General features: G+C 37.7%; 1 protein-coding gene across 1 annotated transcript in view; it reads right to left on the bottom strand.

Annotated features, from left to right (window-relative positions):
• Window positions 1–17,430, bottom strand: part of LOC122798760 (zinc finger protein 501-like) — a gene marked incomplete at its 3' end in the record, with an annotated part of 94,032 nt that extends 76,602 nt beyond the window's left edge. Inside the window, exons 1-2 of the mRNA XM_044067865.1 lie at window positions 17,240–17,430; window positions 11,915–12,041 (exon numbers count right to left, since the gene is read on the bottom strand). Of these exons, the coding sequence (XP_043923800.1) occupies window positions 11,915–12,041; window positions 17,240–17,251 (139 nt within the window). The remainder of the gene's footprint in view (window positions 1–11,914; window positions 12,042–17,239) is intronic.
• Between the last annotated feature and the right edge of the window lie 1,274 nt (window positions 17,431–18,704).

The following is an 18,704-nucleotide window of genomic DNA, read 5'->3' as shown; positions in this document are numbered from 1 at the left end:
TCTGAGCATATCTGGGAATTACCACCCAGGTTGCTAACATAACTAAAGAAAGCATTGTGATTATCCTTAGTGTCCAGTGCAATTTTTCTCTCGAAGCTGGCCTTAGACAATTTTATGAGTGCCCGTAATTTTTTGCTAATACTGATCAGTGATGCCTTCCCTTTTTGGGATTTTGCTCTATCATTTAGTAGCTTCCTCCTTCTATTGTATAGTTTGTTTATGGCTGGGGTCCACCAGACAGGATGTCTGCCTTTGGAGGATTGGGTCTTGGTTTTATTTGGGATCGCATGATCCATGCATTCCTGAATGTGTTCATAGAATGCGTTTATAAAGGATTCTGCGGTCTGGACCGTATTTTCCATAGGCCCGGGGGCTTTGAAGGATTCCACCTCGGTTTTGAGGAGTGTAAAATTTGCTTTAGAGAAGTTTTTCACTGTGGTTTTCTGGGCAGGGGGTGGGGTCGGGATGTGAATATCCAGTGAGATTAGTTTATGGTCTGATCTTACCAGTGAGGGATACACTTCTGGTCTGGAGCACAGAGTCCCCATGTTGGTGATGATCAGGTCCAGTATGTTTTCCCCTCTTGTGGGAGTGGTAACAAGTTGTTCCATAGCATTTGAGTTTATAAATTCTAGGAACCTTTGGGCTAGGGTGTTGGAGCTAGACTAATGCTTCCAGTCTATGTTTGGGTAGTTGAAGTCACCCAATATAATGGTGTTTAGAGAGACCTTCATATTTTCCAGTGTTCTCAGGAAGGCTGAGTGGGGTTCCTGGGTTTGGGAGGGTGGTCTGTAGCAGGCTATAAACTGGAAGGCAGTTTTACCCACTGTTAGTTGCACATGGATAGTCTCTGATGCTCCGTGCTTTGCCACCAACCTGGAGGTGTGGGTATCTTTGATGAATATCGATACTCCCCCTCCTTTTGTGGTTCGGTCCAAGTTTTGGGGATGAAAAGCATGGTATGAGGTATAACCTGGTAGTGCTGGGGTGCTCTCGGGAGCCCTGAACCAGGTTTCTGTTACTGCACAGATATTGATGTTCTCCATGCTAAGGAGAGTTTTGAGTGCGTGCATCTAGAGGTTTAGACTTCTGGCGTTGAGTAGCATTACTCTTAGTTTCTTATCTCTTGTGATACCTATGGAAGTGGGTTTGTCTTTTGAGCCTTGCCTAAAAAAGGCACTATGGGGGTAGCAAGAGCCTTTGCCAATATCCGAAAGCCCAGGGGTGACAGGTGCAAGCCGTCCCTAGCGAAGCATCGTGTCTTATCGAGCATATCATCCCAAGCTGACAGGCATTGGATCCCCTTTGAATGACACCAGTACCAATTGTTGAAATTGATCATCTTGTCTTCATATTGTGGCATAATTCTTGGTGAAGGTAAGATACTACTCAAGGTCAGGGTCATACCGGCCTGGGCTACATGCTCAGAGAGCTCCTTTATGTCTCTTTTCATGTAGTCCAGGGAGGTACGTCTCAGGTCATTCACACCAGCATGGACAATGACTGAGTCATATTTGTACTTGCCTTGGAGTGACCTGAGTGCTTGTGTTATGTGGCGGATCCTAGCGCCCGACAGGCTGCTCACCGTGACCCTCTCCTTGTTCAGCCTGGTGAGCGGGACGTCAGTGTGCCTGAAGATAGAGTCACCTATTACAAGTGTATCAGGTGTGTTGTTTAGTCTTAAGGGCTGTGACTGTTCGGCACACTGGCTTTGTGAGATATGTGTTGCACGTGTTTTGTTTTGGGGTAGCGGTTGCTTGGGTGTCTGCTTTGGAGGTCTCTGCTGCTTAGGCAGATCTTTATTTAGAGCCTCCGAGTATGTTTTTGTGTGATTATGTGTTTGGTTTGCTGTCGTGGTAGGTCTATGTGAGACTGGAATTGTAGTGAGTGTGGTTTCCTTCTCCTCCTGACTGGTTATGCCAGTACTGAGTTGAGAGAGCTTAGCCTCCAATTTGGCTATATGGTTGCGTCTCTCACGTGTTAGAATTTGTTGGGAGGAGGAGAGGGTTGTCTGTGTACATGAGGCAGTTGTAACATTGCCTCAAGATTCCCAGATTCACCAGCTGGACCGGAGAGCAGATTGACAACTGACCTTTGGACATGCTAGAATAATATTGGGAATTCCTTAATAATTGAAAACAAGGGCCAGTGGGGAGTGAGGGTGTAGTGCTTTTAATTTTTAGTGCTGACTTATATAATTGCTTTAGTGAGCAAGTGCCAGGTAACTTAAGTGCAATGTGTTACAGGTAACTTAAATGCAAAAACGACAAACAGTAACTTTCTTTCAAGTGAAACAAGGAAATAAGTACAGCAAGCAATGCAGATATCACTAGTGATCCACAGAAGCGCTGATAAGCCGCTTATTAGGTGGAATTAGCATTCCAGGGAAATAACAAGCAAACAAACAACAAGCATATAAACAAAGCTAGATTCAGCAGGCCTGGATCTAGTCTATGCTACAGCAAACAAGGTGTACCAATTTCAGTAAGATACAGTTCAAATATTCAGGCACTATAAACCTTTAACCAGAAATTCCCAGCTCAGAAGGGCAGAGTCCAGCCTCTCCTCCCACAAGAGTGCAGACCACAAACCTTCTTAATGTAAAATAACTGGCCTTAAGCCCAAGTGTTTAAACCAGAACTAATACACTTTAAGAATAACAGACACTGGGCTCTCGATCAGCAGTTCCCAACTTAGAAGGATGAAAGCTACCTGTCCTGTCACCACAGTGCATGCCACAAACCTTCCTAATGTAAAACAACTGGTCTGAAGCCCAAGTGCTTAATCCAAAAGACTTAGAATGATAGCTACACTTTAATCAAGTTACTACCAAGCAGTAATAAATACAACTGAATACTTTAGAGAATGCCTGGATTAGTGCTCAAGTTACACAAACAAAGCTAGATCCAGCATGCCTGAATCCAGTCTATGCCACAGCAAACAAGGCGCACCAACTTCAGTTAGAAGCAGTTCAGATATGCATGCAGTATAAGCTTTTAACCAGAAATTCCCAACTCAGAAGGGCAGAGTCCAGCCTCTCCTCCCACAAGAGTGCAGACCACAAACCCTCTTAATGTAAAATAACTGGCCTGAAAGCCCAAGTGCTTAAACCAGAATTAATACACTTTTAGAATAACAGACACTGAGCCCTCAATCAGCAGTTCCCAACCTAGAAGGATGTAAGCTACCTGTTCTGCCACTACAGTGCAGACCACAAACACTCTCAGTGCAAAACAACTGGTCCGAAGCCCAAGTGTTTAAACAAAAGGCTTAGAATGAGTTACACCAAGCAGTAATAAATACAATTGAGTACTTTTAAGATGATGCAAAAGTAAAATAAAGTAGGTAGAAACACAAGCACAGTAAAAGTAGATGAAAATTTTTTTTTCTGAACAAGTGCTGAGATCAAAGAAACAGATTTGAGTGCTGAAACTAGAAAACTGGCTAGTTATAAGAAAAAAAATAAGTAGTTGAGAGGAAAGTGCTCAACGCGAATAAAGTGGTTTGTCCCATTTGGATTTGTTTTTCTTCTCACTGGCTTCTGGATTAATTGTTTTTTACTTGTCTTTTTAGCTTATTAATAATCTTACTCACATCTTGATAAATATTTAGAAATAGAAATCTAAGTTATTTTCCTTCCCAATTATATTTATCTTTAAACTGGCTAGCAATTGATTTAAAATTAAATTTTAGTTTTATTATTACAGTTTATAAGCAATACGTCTTGATTTTTTTTAAATTTCCTCATCTATTTCTTCAGCTGAATAATTCCAGTCTCCTACAGTTAAAATATCTTGTTAATAAAACTGTATTTTAGAGTCACAATCCTTATTGAGAATCCATCAATTTTCTTATTGCTTCTTATACTATTAGCTAAGGGTTTAATAACTAATGCAAACAGGACAGGGGACAAGGGACACCATTGTTCTGTGCCTTTGTTTAAAGTGAATCCTTGATAAATGTAACATCCGATTTTAACATATGCTTTGGAGTCTCTACACTAGTTTTTTTAATGCTCCAATACACTGTTCTGATAATGCAAACACTTCTTAAGTTTTAAACAAGTAGTTCCAATCTACAGAATCCAAAAGCTCTCGATATCTAAGCTAATTAGGACCAATTTATTGTTCACTCCTTTTGCTAAATGCTCAGGAAACAAATTATTGAAGTAGGAACATTAAAATACTATGATATGTCACATCACAGTATTTTAATGATATGTCACATCACAGTACTTTAATGATATGTCACATCACAGTATTTTAATGATGTCACATCACAGTATTTTAATGTTATGTCACAGTACTTTAATGATATGTCACATCACAGTATTTTAATGATATGTCACATCACAGTATTTTAATGATATGTCACATCACAGTACTTTAATGATGTCACATCACAGTATTTTAATGATGTCACATCACAGTATTTTAATGTTATGTCGCAGTACTTTAATGATATGTCATATCACAGTATTTTAATGATATATCACATCACAGCACTTTAATGATATGTCACATCACAGTATTTTAATGATATGTCACATCACAGTACTTTAATATGTCACATCACAGTATTTTAATGATATGTCACATCACAGTATTTTAATGATGTGTCACATCACAGTACTTTAATGATATGTCACATCATAGTATTTTAATGATATGTCACATCACAGTATTTTAATGATATGTCACATCACAGTACTTTAATGATATGTCACATCACAGTATTTTAATGATATGTCACATCACAGCACTTTAATGTTATGTCACATCACAGTATTTTAGTGTTATGTCACATCACAGTATTCACAGTATTTTAATGATATGTCACATCACAGTATTTTAATGATATGTCACATCACAGTACTTTAATGCTGCTACTTCAATAACAGGTTCCCGAGCATTACAAAACTGTACATTAAAATGAAGAAAGATTTATTGTGCAGAGTTAGGTTAGCGCTTTTACCCTGTTGGGCTTCCTCAGACCTTTAATACATACAAAAAGGGGGACACAAAGAATATATAGTCACCTAGATATGACATCACTTCCTACAATTAGTCTATTTAAAAACTAAACAGAAAAAAGTAATTTCATGAGCATGCCCTAAAAGTACGAATACAAACATACATAAATGCATTCATAAATATAAAATGTAAACATAAGTAAGAATAAATACTCGAATTGGGCTTACAAAAATAAAGCATTTTTTTAAAAAAATATATTTCAATTTATAAAAATATATTTGAATATATGCGAGTTTTATACGATTTAAAATATATAAAAGAACATATCTAAGTTCAACATAAAATCTCATCAAAAAGGGACACTGGTTATAACAATGTATGTTGTGTCATCTGACTATCAATCTCTTGTTTTTCAAGGCTGGCTTACTGGAGACTTTATCATTAAGACCTGGGTTCTGATCTGCCCTTAACCTGATGATCCAGTCAACTTCCATTCTCTCTGTGTAATTTCTAATGTCTCCACCTCTGGTACTGGGTATGTTCACTTGTAGGACCTGGAATTTGAAACTGTGCTGGTCATTAGTGTGTGTGACATGCTTCGAGAGTGCATTGTTAGGAGATTGTATGCATATATTGTACATGTGTTCCCTAATCCTGTCCCTTAGATGTCGATCAGTTTTTCCTACATAGAATGCAGTGCAGGCTATGCACTTGGCCAAATAAACCACATGTGTATTACAAGTAGCAGTTACTCTAAAATCAAACTGTTGTAGGGTGACGGGATGTGTGAAATAAGAATCTACACAAACAAATTCACAAAAGTTACATTTGTTGCATGGTTGCGTACCTATAGATGAGTAAGTCTCATTCAGAAAAAAAAAAATAATAAAAAAATAAATAAAAAAACTGTACATTAGTTCACAGTTCCTTTCACAGGCTACATCTCACTATAAATAATTTCTTATAAATTTATTTATCTCAGACAAAAGAGGTACATACACTGCAAAATAGTTTAATTATTTATTCTTTGCATACTATGCAGGTGGGCTAGTCTCCACTACCCTTTTCAGCAATGACTACAGAGCCACGACACAAAAAGTGTTGAACAGACAAGATTAATAAAACTCCAGCAGCGATCAAGATCTCACTTATGATGAATGTTCTGGTTGTAATACTTTAAAGTAGGTAAGAACTGGTTTCACATAAGGTGAAATTGTACACATAGCAAAGTGAAGACAGCAACATTTCACTGAGGTATGCAAAATACCTTTATAAAAGTTGGTATTTTATTCATAACAATTTCACATTTAGCTACTTTCAGAGAAACAGACAGCAATAAGACAGAAAAATCCATGTGAAACAGTATTACATTCATGATCTAAAATACAATGACCGCTATTTCACAGTTAATGTTCTAAATAAGATACTCATATTTATGAAGTGTAAATAATCTCTTTTCAGATATGATTCAAATGAGTACTTGAATAGAAAATTTAATTATTTACAATCACTTGGCTACACAAGGCACTTGGAAATAGTGTAGTACTGTTTTTGTTTGTTTTTTGTTTTATACCCCCATCCCTTTCCTAGTCCCCTAGTATGACACTATACACTATTTGCAACCTCCTCAAAAGGAGGAAACTCCTTAGGAGTTACATGTTAGATGGGACAAACGAGATTTCTGCTCATGGAATCACATGTAGTAAGGGGGGTAGAGGGGACTTGTATTTGCCTATATAGCATGAACATTTGCATGTGCTTTTTAGGCATTCTGTTAGTTTATTCTGAAACTACTTGTAATCTGTATTCTGACTTGTGTTGGGAAAGGATTCCAGTCAGCTGGTACGTTGGACAAACTCTTCTCACTGGTGATTTGTCTAAATGGTGGACAAGTTAATGTTAGGGTGCCACTGTTCTGATTTCTGAGACAGTCTGGGGAAGATACAATTCAGAGTCTGTTTTTACTGATGGTCAGATGATATAATTTAGGATTTTAAGGGTAAGAAAGGATATATGAAAAGTAGATCTTGCTGTGACCGGTAGCCAGTTATCCTTCTGTAATGTAAGACAGCGATACTCTCTCTAACTGTGGTGAGAGGTTAATGAATCTGCATATGATGTTTACTGATATTTGAATTAAAGTTGCTTTACGGGTGGATTGTAGGGTGGTAATCAGAAAGCTATATTCATGCCTAGAGATGAATACGTCCTTAGCAAGTTTTCTTCTGGCCTCTTTGTTGAATTGCAGATTTCACAGAAATGTGTCTAATGCCTGGTTGTCTTATGGATTTGTCATTTGTACAACATCAGTCCTCAGACCATTTTATGTCAGAATATGAATGGTAGAGAAACAAACTGCAAAAAGATCCAAAGTCACACAAGGAATGCTGAGAACAAATCACGTTATGACGCAAAGCTTTCGGGTATGAACCCTTTCTCAATACTAAATACATACATATACACAAAGCAACTGCTTTTATACAAGCCTAGTAGTCATGTGACTGCAGCCAAAGTCACATGACCTATTCAAATGTACAATTTAAAAAATTATTTAAAGAAACATACTACAAAAAGCATTTGTTAAAAAAAGAAGCTAACATATGGATATATATGGTCGAATTTCAAAACAATATAAATCTAAATCTAACACATATATATACTTAATTATAAAAATATAATAATATACATATATATCTATATATTTAATACAAACTCTAAAAACATTAAAACAAAGGTGTACACATACATGTACACAACAGATGCACTTGTAAATATCAATATATAAACATGCTCATGTGCATATGTTAATAAAAATATCATTTCAACCTACGTTGTAATCCAACAAGAATGGGTTTAATGCTTACAGTACTGTTAAGGCCAGGAGGACTATCAGCTCCCAAACGTACTATCCATTGATATTCTTTAGTTTCAAGAAGATTATTAATATCACCACATCTGAGTGAGGGAATCACCAGATCAATAACTCTAAATCTAAATGTATGCCTGTCCCCACAAATCTCAATATGCTTATACAAAGCATTCTGAGTGTACTGCCTCCTGATTTCTGACTTGTGTTCAATAATCCTGTCCTTGAGTCTACGTGTAGTCTTACCAATGTAGTATGCAGGACATACAGAACATGATGCCATGTACACCACATTGGTAGTGGTACAAGTAGCTCTAACAGAAAATGTATATGTATGGTGTGTGATAGTATGCACATAACTATTAGATTCCACATGTCTGATCAAGTCTGAACAACAGGAGCAATTTAGACATGCATATGTACCAAAATTAAATGTAGAATAAATGGGTCTATCAAAACATAAATTCAATGAAGGGCGAACATCTTTATAGCATAGCATACTTTTAAGGGTTTTCATATTCCTAAAGCTAAAGAATGGCTTATCACCTAACAATTTTGTAAGTTCAGGGGATGCCATTAAAATAGGCCAATACTTATATATAGTGCGCTTAACAAGGGAGACCTTACTTGCAAAACCAGTCACATATCTAAATCTTTGCACAGTAGAATTTACAGCTTGATTTATCACAACATCAGGATTCATAAGATTATAATTCCTGAAATATGGGGCATATAATAAATGCCTATTATTAGATACCTGATTCTTCATCTCATTTAAAATAGACAATGCATAGCCACAATCAACAAAATCCTTAAATGTATCATTTAACTGTTCATTAAAGACAATGTCATCTGTGTTGAGCCTACTCACTCGAATGAATTGAGATTTAACCACACCTTGAAAGACATGCGGGACATGCATGCTGTCCGCATGCACATACCTACCCACATATGTCTCCTTCTTAAAAACAGAAGTGCCCAATAGTCCATCCTTGTAAAAAATGTTAACATCAAGGAAGGAAGCCTCTTTACTAGTAATAGTCGACTTAAACTTCAAGAAGAATGTCGTGTTGTTCAAGTGTACAAGATATTCTTCTAAGCTGTCCCTAGATCCATTCCAAATTAAAAAACAATCATCAACAAACCGTTGATAGAACACAACACGTGTGTCTAAAAAATTTTTTCCATCATGCAAATTGTCTAGTTCCCACTGATGCAGTACAAGGTTTGCATATGTATTGTACGGGGTGCCCATGGCAACCCCGTTGACCTGCAAATACGGTTGTTGATTGAAAATGAAAACATTATGGCTAAGTACTAGGTCCAACAATTGACATATATTTTGAATAGAATCACTTACTAAGGATTTTTCAGTAGTCAAAAACTTCCCGATGGACTCTATGCCATATGAATTAGGGATAACAGTGAACAGCGATACAATGTCTAGGGTAACAAATAGAAAATCATTCAGATTACATGGTTCACTGTAATACCACTTTGAAAGTTTGAAGAGAAAATCACCAGTATCTTTCAAAACATAATTACATTTATCTAAAAAGGAAACAATTGTTTCTGAAGGTAAACGAAATAGGTTCGTTACCCACCCATTGCCAGAAACAATGGGTCTCATAGGAGGTCTAACAAACACTTATGTATTTTGGGAAGTCCTATAACTGAGGTATAGATGGACAGGGTACAGAAAAAAGTTAAATAATTCTAAACTAATATTATTATTAAATTGCATGTCATAAATATGTAAATTGACATCAGTAATATGTTTCTTTGCATCCAGAAAACTGATTTTTTTAAAGGACAAAGTATCCATTACTAACTTATCCATTGATGAATTATAGCAAGCTCTATCCATAATCACAATATTTCCACCCTTATCTGCCTGCTTAATGATGATTTCACTATTCCTTTTAAGGTTCTGCAAGGCAAGATGTTGCTCATAGGATAAGTTATAAGTAAATTTTCTATCACAGACACTAAACTGTTGCCTAAAATCGGCTTCACAGACATTGCAAAAGGCAGTAGTAATAGGTGTATTCACAGGTATAAAAACACTACGTTTTCTAGGAATGTTATTAGGAGCAGTACTATCATTAAACAAAATTTTTAAATTTAAATTTCTCACAAACATTTTCAAGTCGGTAATAATGTCAACTAGATCTAAGTTAGTCATAGGTATGAAACTCAGTCCTTTTGAGAGAAGGGACACATGAGAATCACTCAAAACAAAAGATGAGAGGTTTAAAATACCTCTCACTACTTGCGGGCGTTCTTGCCCTGTCTCGACGGACTGTCGTACTTGCGCTTCATTGAGGAAGTCTCTTGCTTCATCGATAATGGTTCCCTCTTGTTTAAAGAGTCCTGCACATGTTCCGGTTTCTCTAACGTAGGTTGAAATGATATTTTTATTAACATATGCACATGAGCATGTTTATATATTGATGTTTACAAGTGCATCTGTTGTGTACATGTATGTGTACACCTTTGTTTTAATGTTTTTAGAGTTTGTATTAAATATATAGATATATATGTATATTATTATATTTTTATAATTAAGTATATATATGTGTTAGATTTAGATTTATATTGTTTTGAAATTCGACCATATATATCCACATGTTAGCTTCTTTTTTTAACAAATGCTTTTTTGTAGTATGTTTCTTTAAATAATTTTTTAAATTGTACATTTGAATAGGTCATGTGACTTTGGCTGCAGTCACATGACTACTAGGCTTGTATAAAAGCAGTTGCTTTGTGTATATGTATGTATTTAGTATTGAGAAAGGGTTCATACCCGAAAGCTTTGCGTCATAAAGTGATTTGTTCTCAGCATTCCTTGTGTGACTTTTGATGTCAGAATATGACCCATATATTTCAAGCTTACCACACTTATTTTACATTTTCTAATATTTAATTGGGGCAACCCACTTTATGCTTCTGCATTTTTCGATTCTACTTTGATCATCAGCTGGTTTAAAATTTGCCCCCCCCCCCCCCCCCCCCCCCCCCCCCCCCCCCCCCCCCCCCCCCCCCCCCCCCCCCCCCACCCCCCCCCCTCCCCCCCCCCCCCCCCCCCCCCCCCCCCCCCCCCCCCCCCCCCCCCCCCCCCCCCCCCCCCCCCCCCCCCCCCCCCCCCCCCCCCCCCCCACCCCCCCCCCCCCCCCCCCCCCCCCCCCCCCCATACATGATAAAATTTTGTTATGTCTCAGGGACATAATCTAAAACTAGCGACGAATTTTAAGAAAACAAAGACACAACATTAGTTGCATTAGCAACACAACATACCCTAAATTAATTCTGAGCTGGAGGATTTATTTATTTATTAAAAAATGGAATCTTGTTTTTAATTTAAAAATACAGAGAAATGGTTATCAATGGTATAGGATGCCAAGACAATGTGGGAGTCATATTAAAGCATTACAGCAATAAGGCTTAAGCAATGAATATTGTTACTGAGTACTGTGCTACAGGTGTATAACATCTGCTGTATACTACAGTAAAAATGAACATTTGGTTACCAGCTGTAATTTCCAGCAATGGAATTCTAAGCAATTATAAATAGAAAATAATAAAAATACAAACAGAATTTTAATGCTCACAACCAAACTAACATCTCAACAAATCCTTGTACTGATTTTATGAGGTTCAAGAAAAATCTTGATGATTGGATGGGTGATAGAAAAATTCACCGCAGGGATCACTTCTGTGGCTCTGCTAGGCTTATAGGGCTAATAGCCTAGTACCTACCTATGAAACTATGAACATGCATGATACCACCACTATTTTAGGTATGTGTACCTCATCAAGAAAGGGTGCTGTTCTAAGATTGGTGTCATGTCTGTGTAATGAAGAAAAATGGTTTACTGCATTATTAGGTTACTAAATGAATCATTTGGAAAGTATATCAGTTTATCAATATACTGTAATGCGCTCATGCTTTATTCACCATTTTGACTTAACATTATACCATATAGAAATACAAATAACATGTGAATGCTGCACTGCAGAGATATATGAATAATATCTGAATCTGTATAAAGATATGACTCTGAGAATTCCTTACCGACATCTATCATGTGATCGAAGTTCTGCACCATCACTTCCTGGTGTAACTTCTTCTCCTTTTCACTCAGCATCTCCCACTCCTCCCTTGAAAATTCAACAGCAACATCTTCAAAACGTTCTGGCACCTGAAAGCACAAATCATTTATTTTTTCTGTGGTTCACTGTATAAACTGATGAAATTACTTTGTTTCATCAAGCATTTTAACTGCGTCAAAACTGATTAAGGTCCCCTGGTTGCCAGTTCACTAAAATTAATTTTCTTTCTTCCTATTCAGTGATGTTTTTTTTTGAAAACTAAGATTCAGAAGTGGGTTTGCAATAAGAATGATCAGATATTCTCATTCACTCCCAGTGTAACATTTTATGACAGTATAAAAATCAATACAAGATGTGCTAAAATTTCTATAACGAATGTGCATTTATAAAATGGATAAGGGACAGTGACTAATAAGACTGTTATTTACCCGTGCATCAATTCTGTTCTACTGCATAACAGGAATTAGTACAGGCTATGTAGACTACACATTTAGTCATAAGATGCCATCTTTCTCACAACCTTTAAAATCCACTATCAACCATTTTTATCCATCATTAACAATGACCTGCATTTGCAGAAAAAGATAGGAAACACCTTCAAATGGGGAAAAGAAGCACACAAGAGCCAGTAAAACATGAAACAAGTGATGATATACATATATTAGTGCATAATGATGGAACCAGGGAAATGCACTACTGACTGCAGAGGAGTGTGCGTCAGAGTCTGAGGTAGGAAGGTAGGGTAGAACAGGCAGGTAAACCATTTACATAACAATTAATAAGTAACAGTTGCCTCTAGAGCTATATTAGGGTGGTACTCCCTGAAAAAATAGATTTCCCATCATCTAGGTCAACAGAGAATAAGATTGTGAGTTCTAAATAAAGGCTTAAGGCAGACCTGAGAAGAGGCAGAGAGATTGCCTAAGTATTGGAGTTCTAAAGTGGAAGAGATGTCTGTAATGCAAGTAAAAGTTGTAAGGTGAAGGGGTTCACACTGTCTCATCAAAAACACTAAAAATTTGCTTGGATTTGTTACAGTGCAAGGGAAAAGAGAAGGCTATAACCTCAATACCCTAGTAGACTAACTGCTGTATAAAGAGCTGTTTGATTTAACAACAGTTATCATTTGGCTAAAGAGTTAAGTATAACATTTGATTATGGCTGGTTTATCAAATAACATTTTGCATTGACTGAAAGAAGCAAATTTTAATTGATTTCAAACAAAGAAAATAAAACTGTATGTGCTGATGCAACTTGAACTGGTGTCAGGCATTCTCTGAGATAAAGTTTGCACCAAATCTGTCAACTAGCAGGTTGCTAATTTCCTCCAGTATAGTATGAGTGGTACCATCTACTACCAGTCTGGCACATAGCTTGGCATTCCTTTTTAGATTTCGGATGTACACTAGTTAAAGAATGCCTTATAATTATGCTTAGCCAGGGATGCTATTTTACCTCAGTAATTAGCTTTAGAGGATTTTACAACATTTCTGATTTGCTTGCCGTTGTGTGTCCCAAAACTGTACAATAGGTACTCTGTACTGCTGGTGTACAGTTCACTGATGAGGCCTGGCTTAATCTTCCCCCAGTAATAATGTAACACTTTATGTGCCCCAGTACTGTGTAAAGTACTCTAAGAAAGTTGGGCTTCATTGGTGAGCTATACAGCAGCAGGAGCAGTATAGCCCCCCCCCCACAATAATAATGCAACATACAAATGACATGTCTGCATGTTACATATACATGTCTGCACTGTAAACTATGTGTGCCCCAAAACTGTGTAAAGTACTTTAAGTAAGATGGTTAGGCATTATCAGTGAATTTTACAGCAGTTGCATCTCCCTGTTTCCGGTCCTGAAAGTACAAGCAGATTCCACATCCTGTTTTCATGAGCTGTAACTTCCTCCTATTGTGTCACTTCCTGTGTCAGCTGAAGCCTTGTTCTCCCATGATTGTCTGGTCTGTCACCGAGTCCATGCTCAGTATGCACGGCTTTTCCCTGGTTACTCCTTCTCCATACTCTATCACACAATACTGATTCCATGTTCGAAGTCTGTGCAGAGGACATGACCCATGCTGGGACTGGCACCCATTTCTATGCAGACCTATTCTCTGTAATATAGCAGAGTCATTCACTACAATCTCTGTGCTGTTAGTCCTTCCTGCCTGGCACCCTTAGAGTGACAGTCTAAAGAAAGGGTACACCGCTCTAGCCATTAGAATCCATTCTTCACATCTCCCCACAATTAATGGAAGATTTTCTGCTTGATATTTGCAGATTCACCCGACCCCTTGCTACACGGAAACACCATTCAAGTTCCAGTTTTGTGAATGCTAATGCATTTATAGGGAGGTGTTAAAGCATCAGCTATTGGATGTCCAAGTATCTCCACCAAAATGCCAAGAACCAGGGGGTGGAAACATACAGTGCTCCATACATGTCCACTACCTTCAAACAGTCTACAGTGCACTGTTGGATATTCTCCCAGACGTCCTACTCACCATTGCAACCTCCAGTCCCCACCCCCACCCTGCAATGGCAAAACCAAAATGATATTTGTATAAAGAAATTCATATCTCACTGCAGCTGTGTGTATTACAATCCCAGTTATAAATTGTGACATGTACCTCTTGTTCTTTTATTATGTGGGGAAGACTGACAAAAGGTTTGCATTCAATTATGCTAACACATGCACGCTAGGAGAAAAATGACAGCAACAATACTCTGTCTAAACATGGTCTTGTACGTCTGAATTTCAATAAGTTTTCCTTTTTGTGTTAGAGAAGGTTCTACATGGGGCATACCTCTCAACTGTCCAGATTTTTGCCTCATATTTTGGTCTGTTTCTCATAAAATTTGCAGTTTTCTGGGAAACCACTGGTGACTAAAGTCACAAAATAATGACAGACATTTAAATTTCAGACTTTATATCCTTCAGAAAATGTATGGTAATACAAAACCTGTTATTCTAGCAACTTTCTAGCAAACTATTTTTCTAGCAACTTTCTAGCAAAAGCAATATTTAAAACCTGCCCCTATTTTTGCACTTTTGCCCCCCCCCCCCTGTTATTTTTGGATTTGTCCAGAATTCTTGCTCTGAGAGGTTGAGAGGTATGTAGGGTAGTAACTGGCAAAATAAAACTCAAATACAAACTATTTTGTCATCTTTAATTAGCTGCTAGTAGATCACCAGGGTTCCATGATTATGTGCCCATCAATTATATGAGATAGAGACACAACAGAGACAAAATAATCTTTGCTGGTGGTTTTTGATCATATGGCTTGATGTGTATTCTGTAAATCTTTCACTTTCTGTGTGTTTTGTCACTTTGATGAAGTCCTTTCATTTAGATAAAAACACTCAGTAAATGTTTTGAAATTAGTCCTGCCTGGTCAGATTATTTTCATTAGTTTTCCATATTTCAGTCTGATTGGCTCTATTTCACTTTTTGTTTTATTATTTAGTTTCTTTTTACTTCTTTTATTACTTTTTTACAAAACAAGTCAGCACTGTACATGTCTCACTAGAAGTTACATGTCAGCACTGTACATGTCTCACTAGATGTTACATGTCAGCACTGTACATGTCTCACTAGATGTTACATGTCAGCACTGTACATGACTCACTAGATGTTACATGTCAGCACTGCACGAGTCACTAGATGTTACATGTCAGCACTGTACATCACTCACTAGACGTTACGTCAGCACTGTACATGACTCACTAGATGTTACATGTCAGCACTGTACATGTCTCACTAGATGTTACATGTCAGCACTGTACATGACTCACTAGATGTTACAGGTCAGCACTGTACATGACTCACTAGATGTTACATGTCAGCACTGTACATGTCTCACTAGATGTTACATGTCAGCACTGTACATGTCTCACTAGATGTTACATGTCAGCACTGCACATGTCTCACTAGATGTTACATGTCAGCACTGTACATGACTCACTAGATGTTACAGGTCAGCACTGTACATGACTCACTAGATGTTACATGTCAGCACTGTACAGGACTCACTAGATGTTACATGTCAGCACTGTACATGACTCACTAGATATTACATGTCAGCACTGTACATGACTCACTAGATGTTACATGCCAGCACTGCACAAGACTCGCTAGATGTTACATGTCAGCACTGTACATGACTCACTAGATGTTACATGTCAGCACTGTCCATTACTCACTAGATGTTACATGTCAGCACTGTACATGAGTCACTAGATGTTACATAGCACTGTACATGACTCACTAGATGTTACATGTCAACACTGCACATGACTCACTAGATGTTACATGTCAGCACTGTCCATAAATCACTAGATGTTACATGTCAGCACTGTACATGACTCACTAGATGTTAAGCACATTAGCAGTATCTTGGTATCTGATCCAGAAGCTTCATTCACAGTGTCGTTAATTTTAACAATCAAAAGTTTGACTTTTAGCTACACAATTATACCAGATGTTTATATATTATGTGCTGTATGAGTCCATAAATTCATAAAAATAGTTTCTCCTTTACCATATCAGAATCACCATTTTATACCATCTGCTTTCAGCAACACAGTCAATACCATAGTCTTTGTACAGGAGAAATCTAAAAATTTCTTAAAGAAAACTACTATGATTTACAAATATATGTGAACAGGCTTTAAAAAAGCACTACTGTTCAGGTGTTACTACACCTAATGGTAAGGTACACATCTGTAAATGCAGGTTTCTTGAGCTGACCAAAAATCTAGTACACCCTATTTAAGTGTCACAATTTGCTGCTGACTTTGGAAGGTCTCAACAAAATTTACTTGCCAGATTTTTCTAGCATAATAAAAGTATATATTCATCAATAAATATATAAACAATTGGAGGTGTTAAGATTACCACATAAGAATTCTTCTGGTACTATAAGAGACACAGTTTGATTCTGATTTTACATTTTTGAGATCCTTTGCAGTGCTGCTTTAAACCAAACAAATAATTATTCACAACAAAACAATTTCCAGTGAAGCTTTTAGTGCACTCTGCATCCTTTATCTCCAACTTTAACAGCCTGGCTCTGTCCCCACCAACACAAACTGGTGAGATCAGAAACAAGAGCATAATGTCCATTACAAATCAGGATCAGATGCAAAGCAGAATAGAAGTTTATTTTACAAAATTTCCCTCTGCAGCTCCCTGCACAGGAAAAGCCCCAAGAACACAAACTATGTCATTCATAAACAAAAGTCCAACAGTCACAGAAAGCAGGTTTTCTCATTAGCTCAGTTCTTACCTCCAGTTTCATGATGCAGTACACTATTCAGGAAGTGAAGAAGCTACTGCTTGCCAGATATACAAACCAGAAGAATGATAAACAGACACACAAATCTGAGTATTTATGTGATGCCTGCACAAGAAACAAACCTCTCTAACTCAATTTTCTGTAGTTACTTCCTTACTCCTTAGTTTAAGGCATAGTTACCTACTTCCTGTCTTCCTGTGAAATATATCCCCATCCCCACAGAGTGCAAGCAGCCTGATTGATATTCATGACAAAGTTGTAAAAATATTGAGGGAGGGAGGAGATTGAATAAATAATTAATGAGATGGGCTGGCTCATTCAGGTCCAACTTCACATTGGTAGTTGCTAGGAGTGACAAGTTTATGAATTTCTGCTGCATGCAGAACATACTTCTTAACTTCTTAGTGCATGAAATCTGGACAAAGTCTGACAATATGAGGGGAGAAAGGCTCAAAAAGAGACATTTTTTAAATATTGCTCCTATAAACTTAGAAAGTTACTAGAGTAGCAGGATTTGTTTTTACATTTGTAAGCACTAGGTAGCCCATTTACCACAACAGGAGTGGTTTCTGGCCCAGAAATTGTAGTTTATTGTCTGTTTGGGGAGTTTTTCCATCTCTTTCCACTTTTTGGTTTAAAAGCCCGTGATTGCACTTGTTTCTTACCTCTCCTGAAACTAGTCTAGTTCAGATACAGATTTGCTGTATCCGGGACTGTTTGTAAGCTTCTGAGTGGTGCCAAAGTCTGCTGTTCATTTCTCCCTTAGATCTGCTAGTTCTCTCCTCTCCTGCACTTTTACTAGCTTATTAGCCTAGCACTTTACCTGACTTCTTGTAGCAATTATTGTAGCACACAAAAGTACTACCAGCACTAAACGTTCTACAAGGAAACAGCTCCAGTACTTATTATTAATGCCCTCCCCTCCAGGCATGTCTAAAGGTCAGTTCCTTGTGTTTTCTCCTATTAACCTGGTAAACTTGGGCATCCTGAGGCAATGTAGCAACTGCCTCATATACACTGACAACCCTCTCCTCTTACCTCTCAACACTCAGACTTGTGACAGATGCATTTATATATTCAAATTGGAAGCCATGCACTCCACAGCCAAGATAGGAATAGCTGGTGAAGAGGAGAAGGTCAACAATTGCACCACACCACATGGAACACACAGCCCTCCAGAACACTCACCAGCACTGCCTTCAAATAAAAACACAAACCACACACCCACCTTCATGGAGGCCCTCAATAAAAATCTACCCAAACAGAAGAGACCTCCAAGGCAAAAATGCACTCAACCACCACAACACAACACTAATCACGAGACATATAATTCTCATAAACAGTGTGCCACTTAACCAAAGCCCCAAAGGCAAAACAGCATACCCAACACACTAGTCAAAGGTGAATCGATAGTGATGCACCCTGATGTCCCACTCACTAGGCTGAATAAGGAGAA

The sequence above is a fragment of the Protopterus annectens genome, chromosome 3.part1 (genome assembly GCF_019279795.1).
Source record: "Protopterus annectens isolate FY-2018-M chromosome 3.part1, PAN1.0, whole genome shotgun sequence".
Lineage (NCBI taxonomy): Eukaryota > Metazoa > Chordata > Ceratodontiformes > Protopteridae > Protopterus > Protopterus annectens.
Note: the sequence above shows the minus strand (reverse complement) of the source record. Positions and strands in the feature narration are given on the sequence as shown.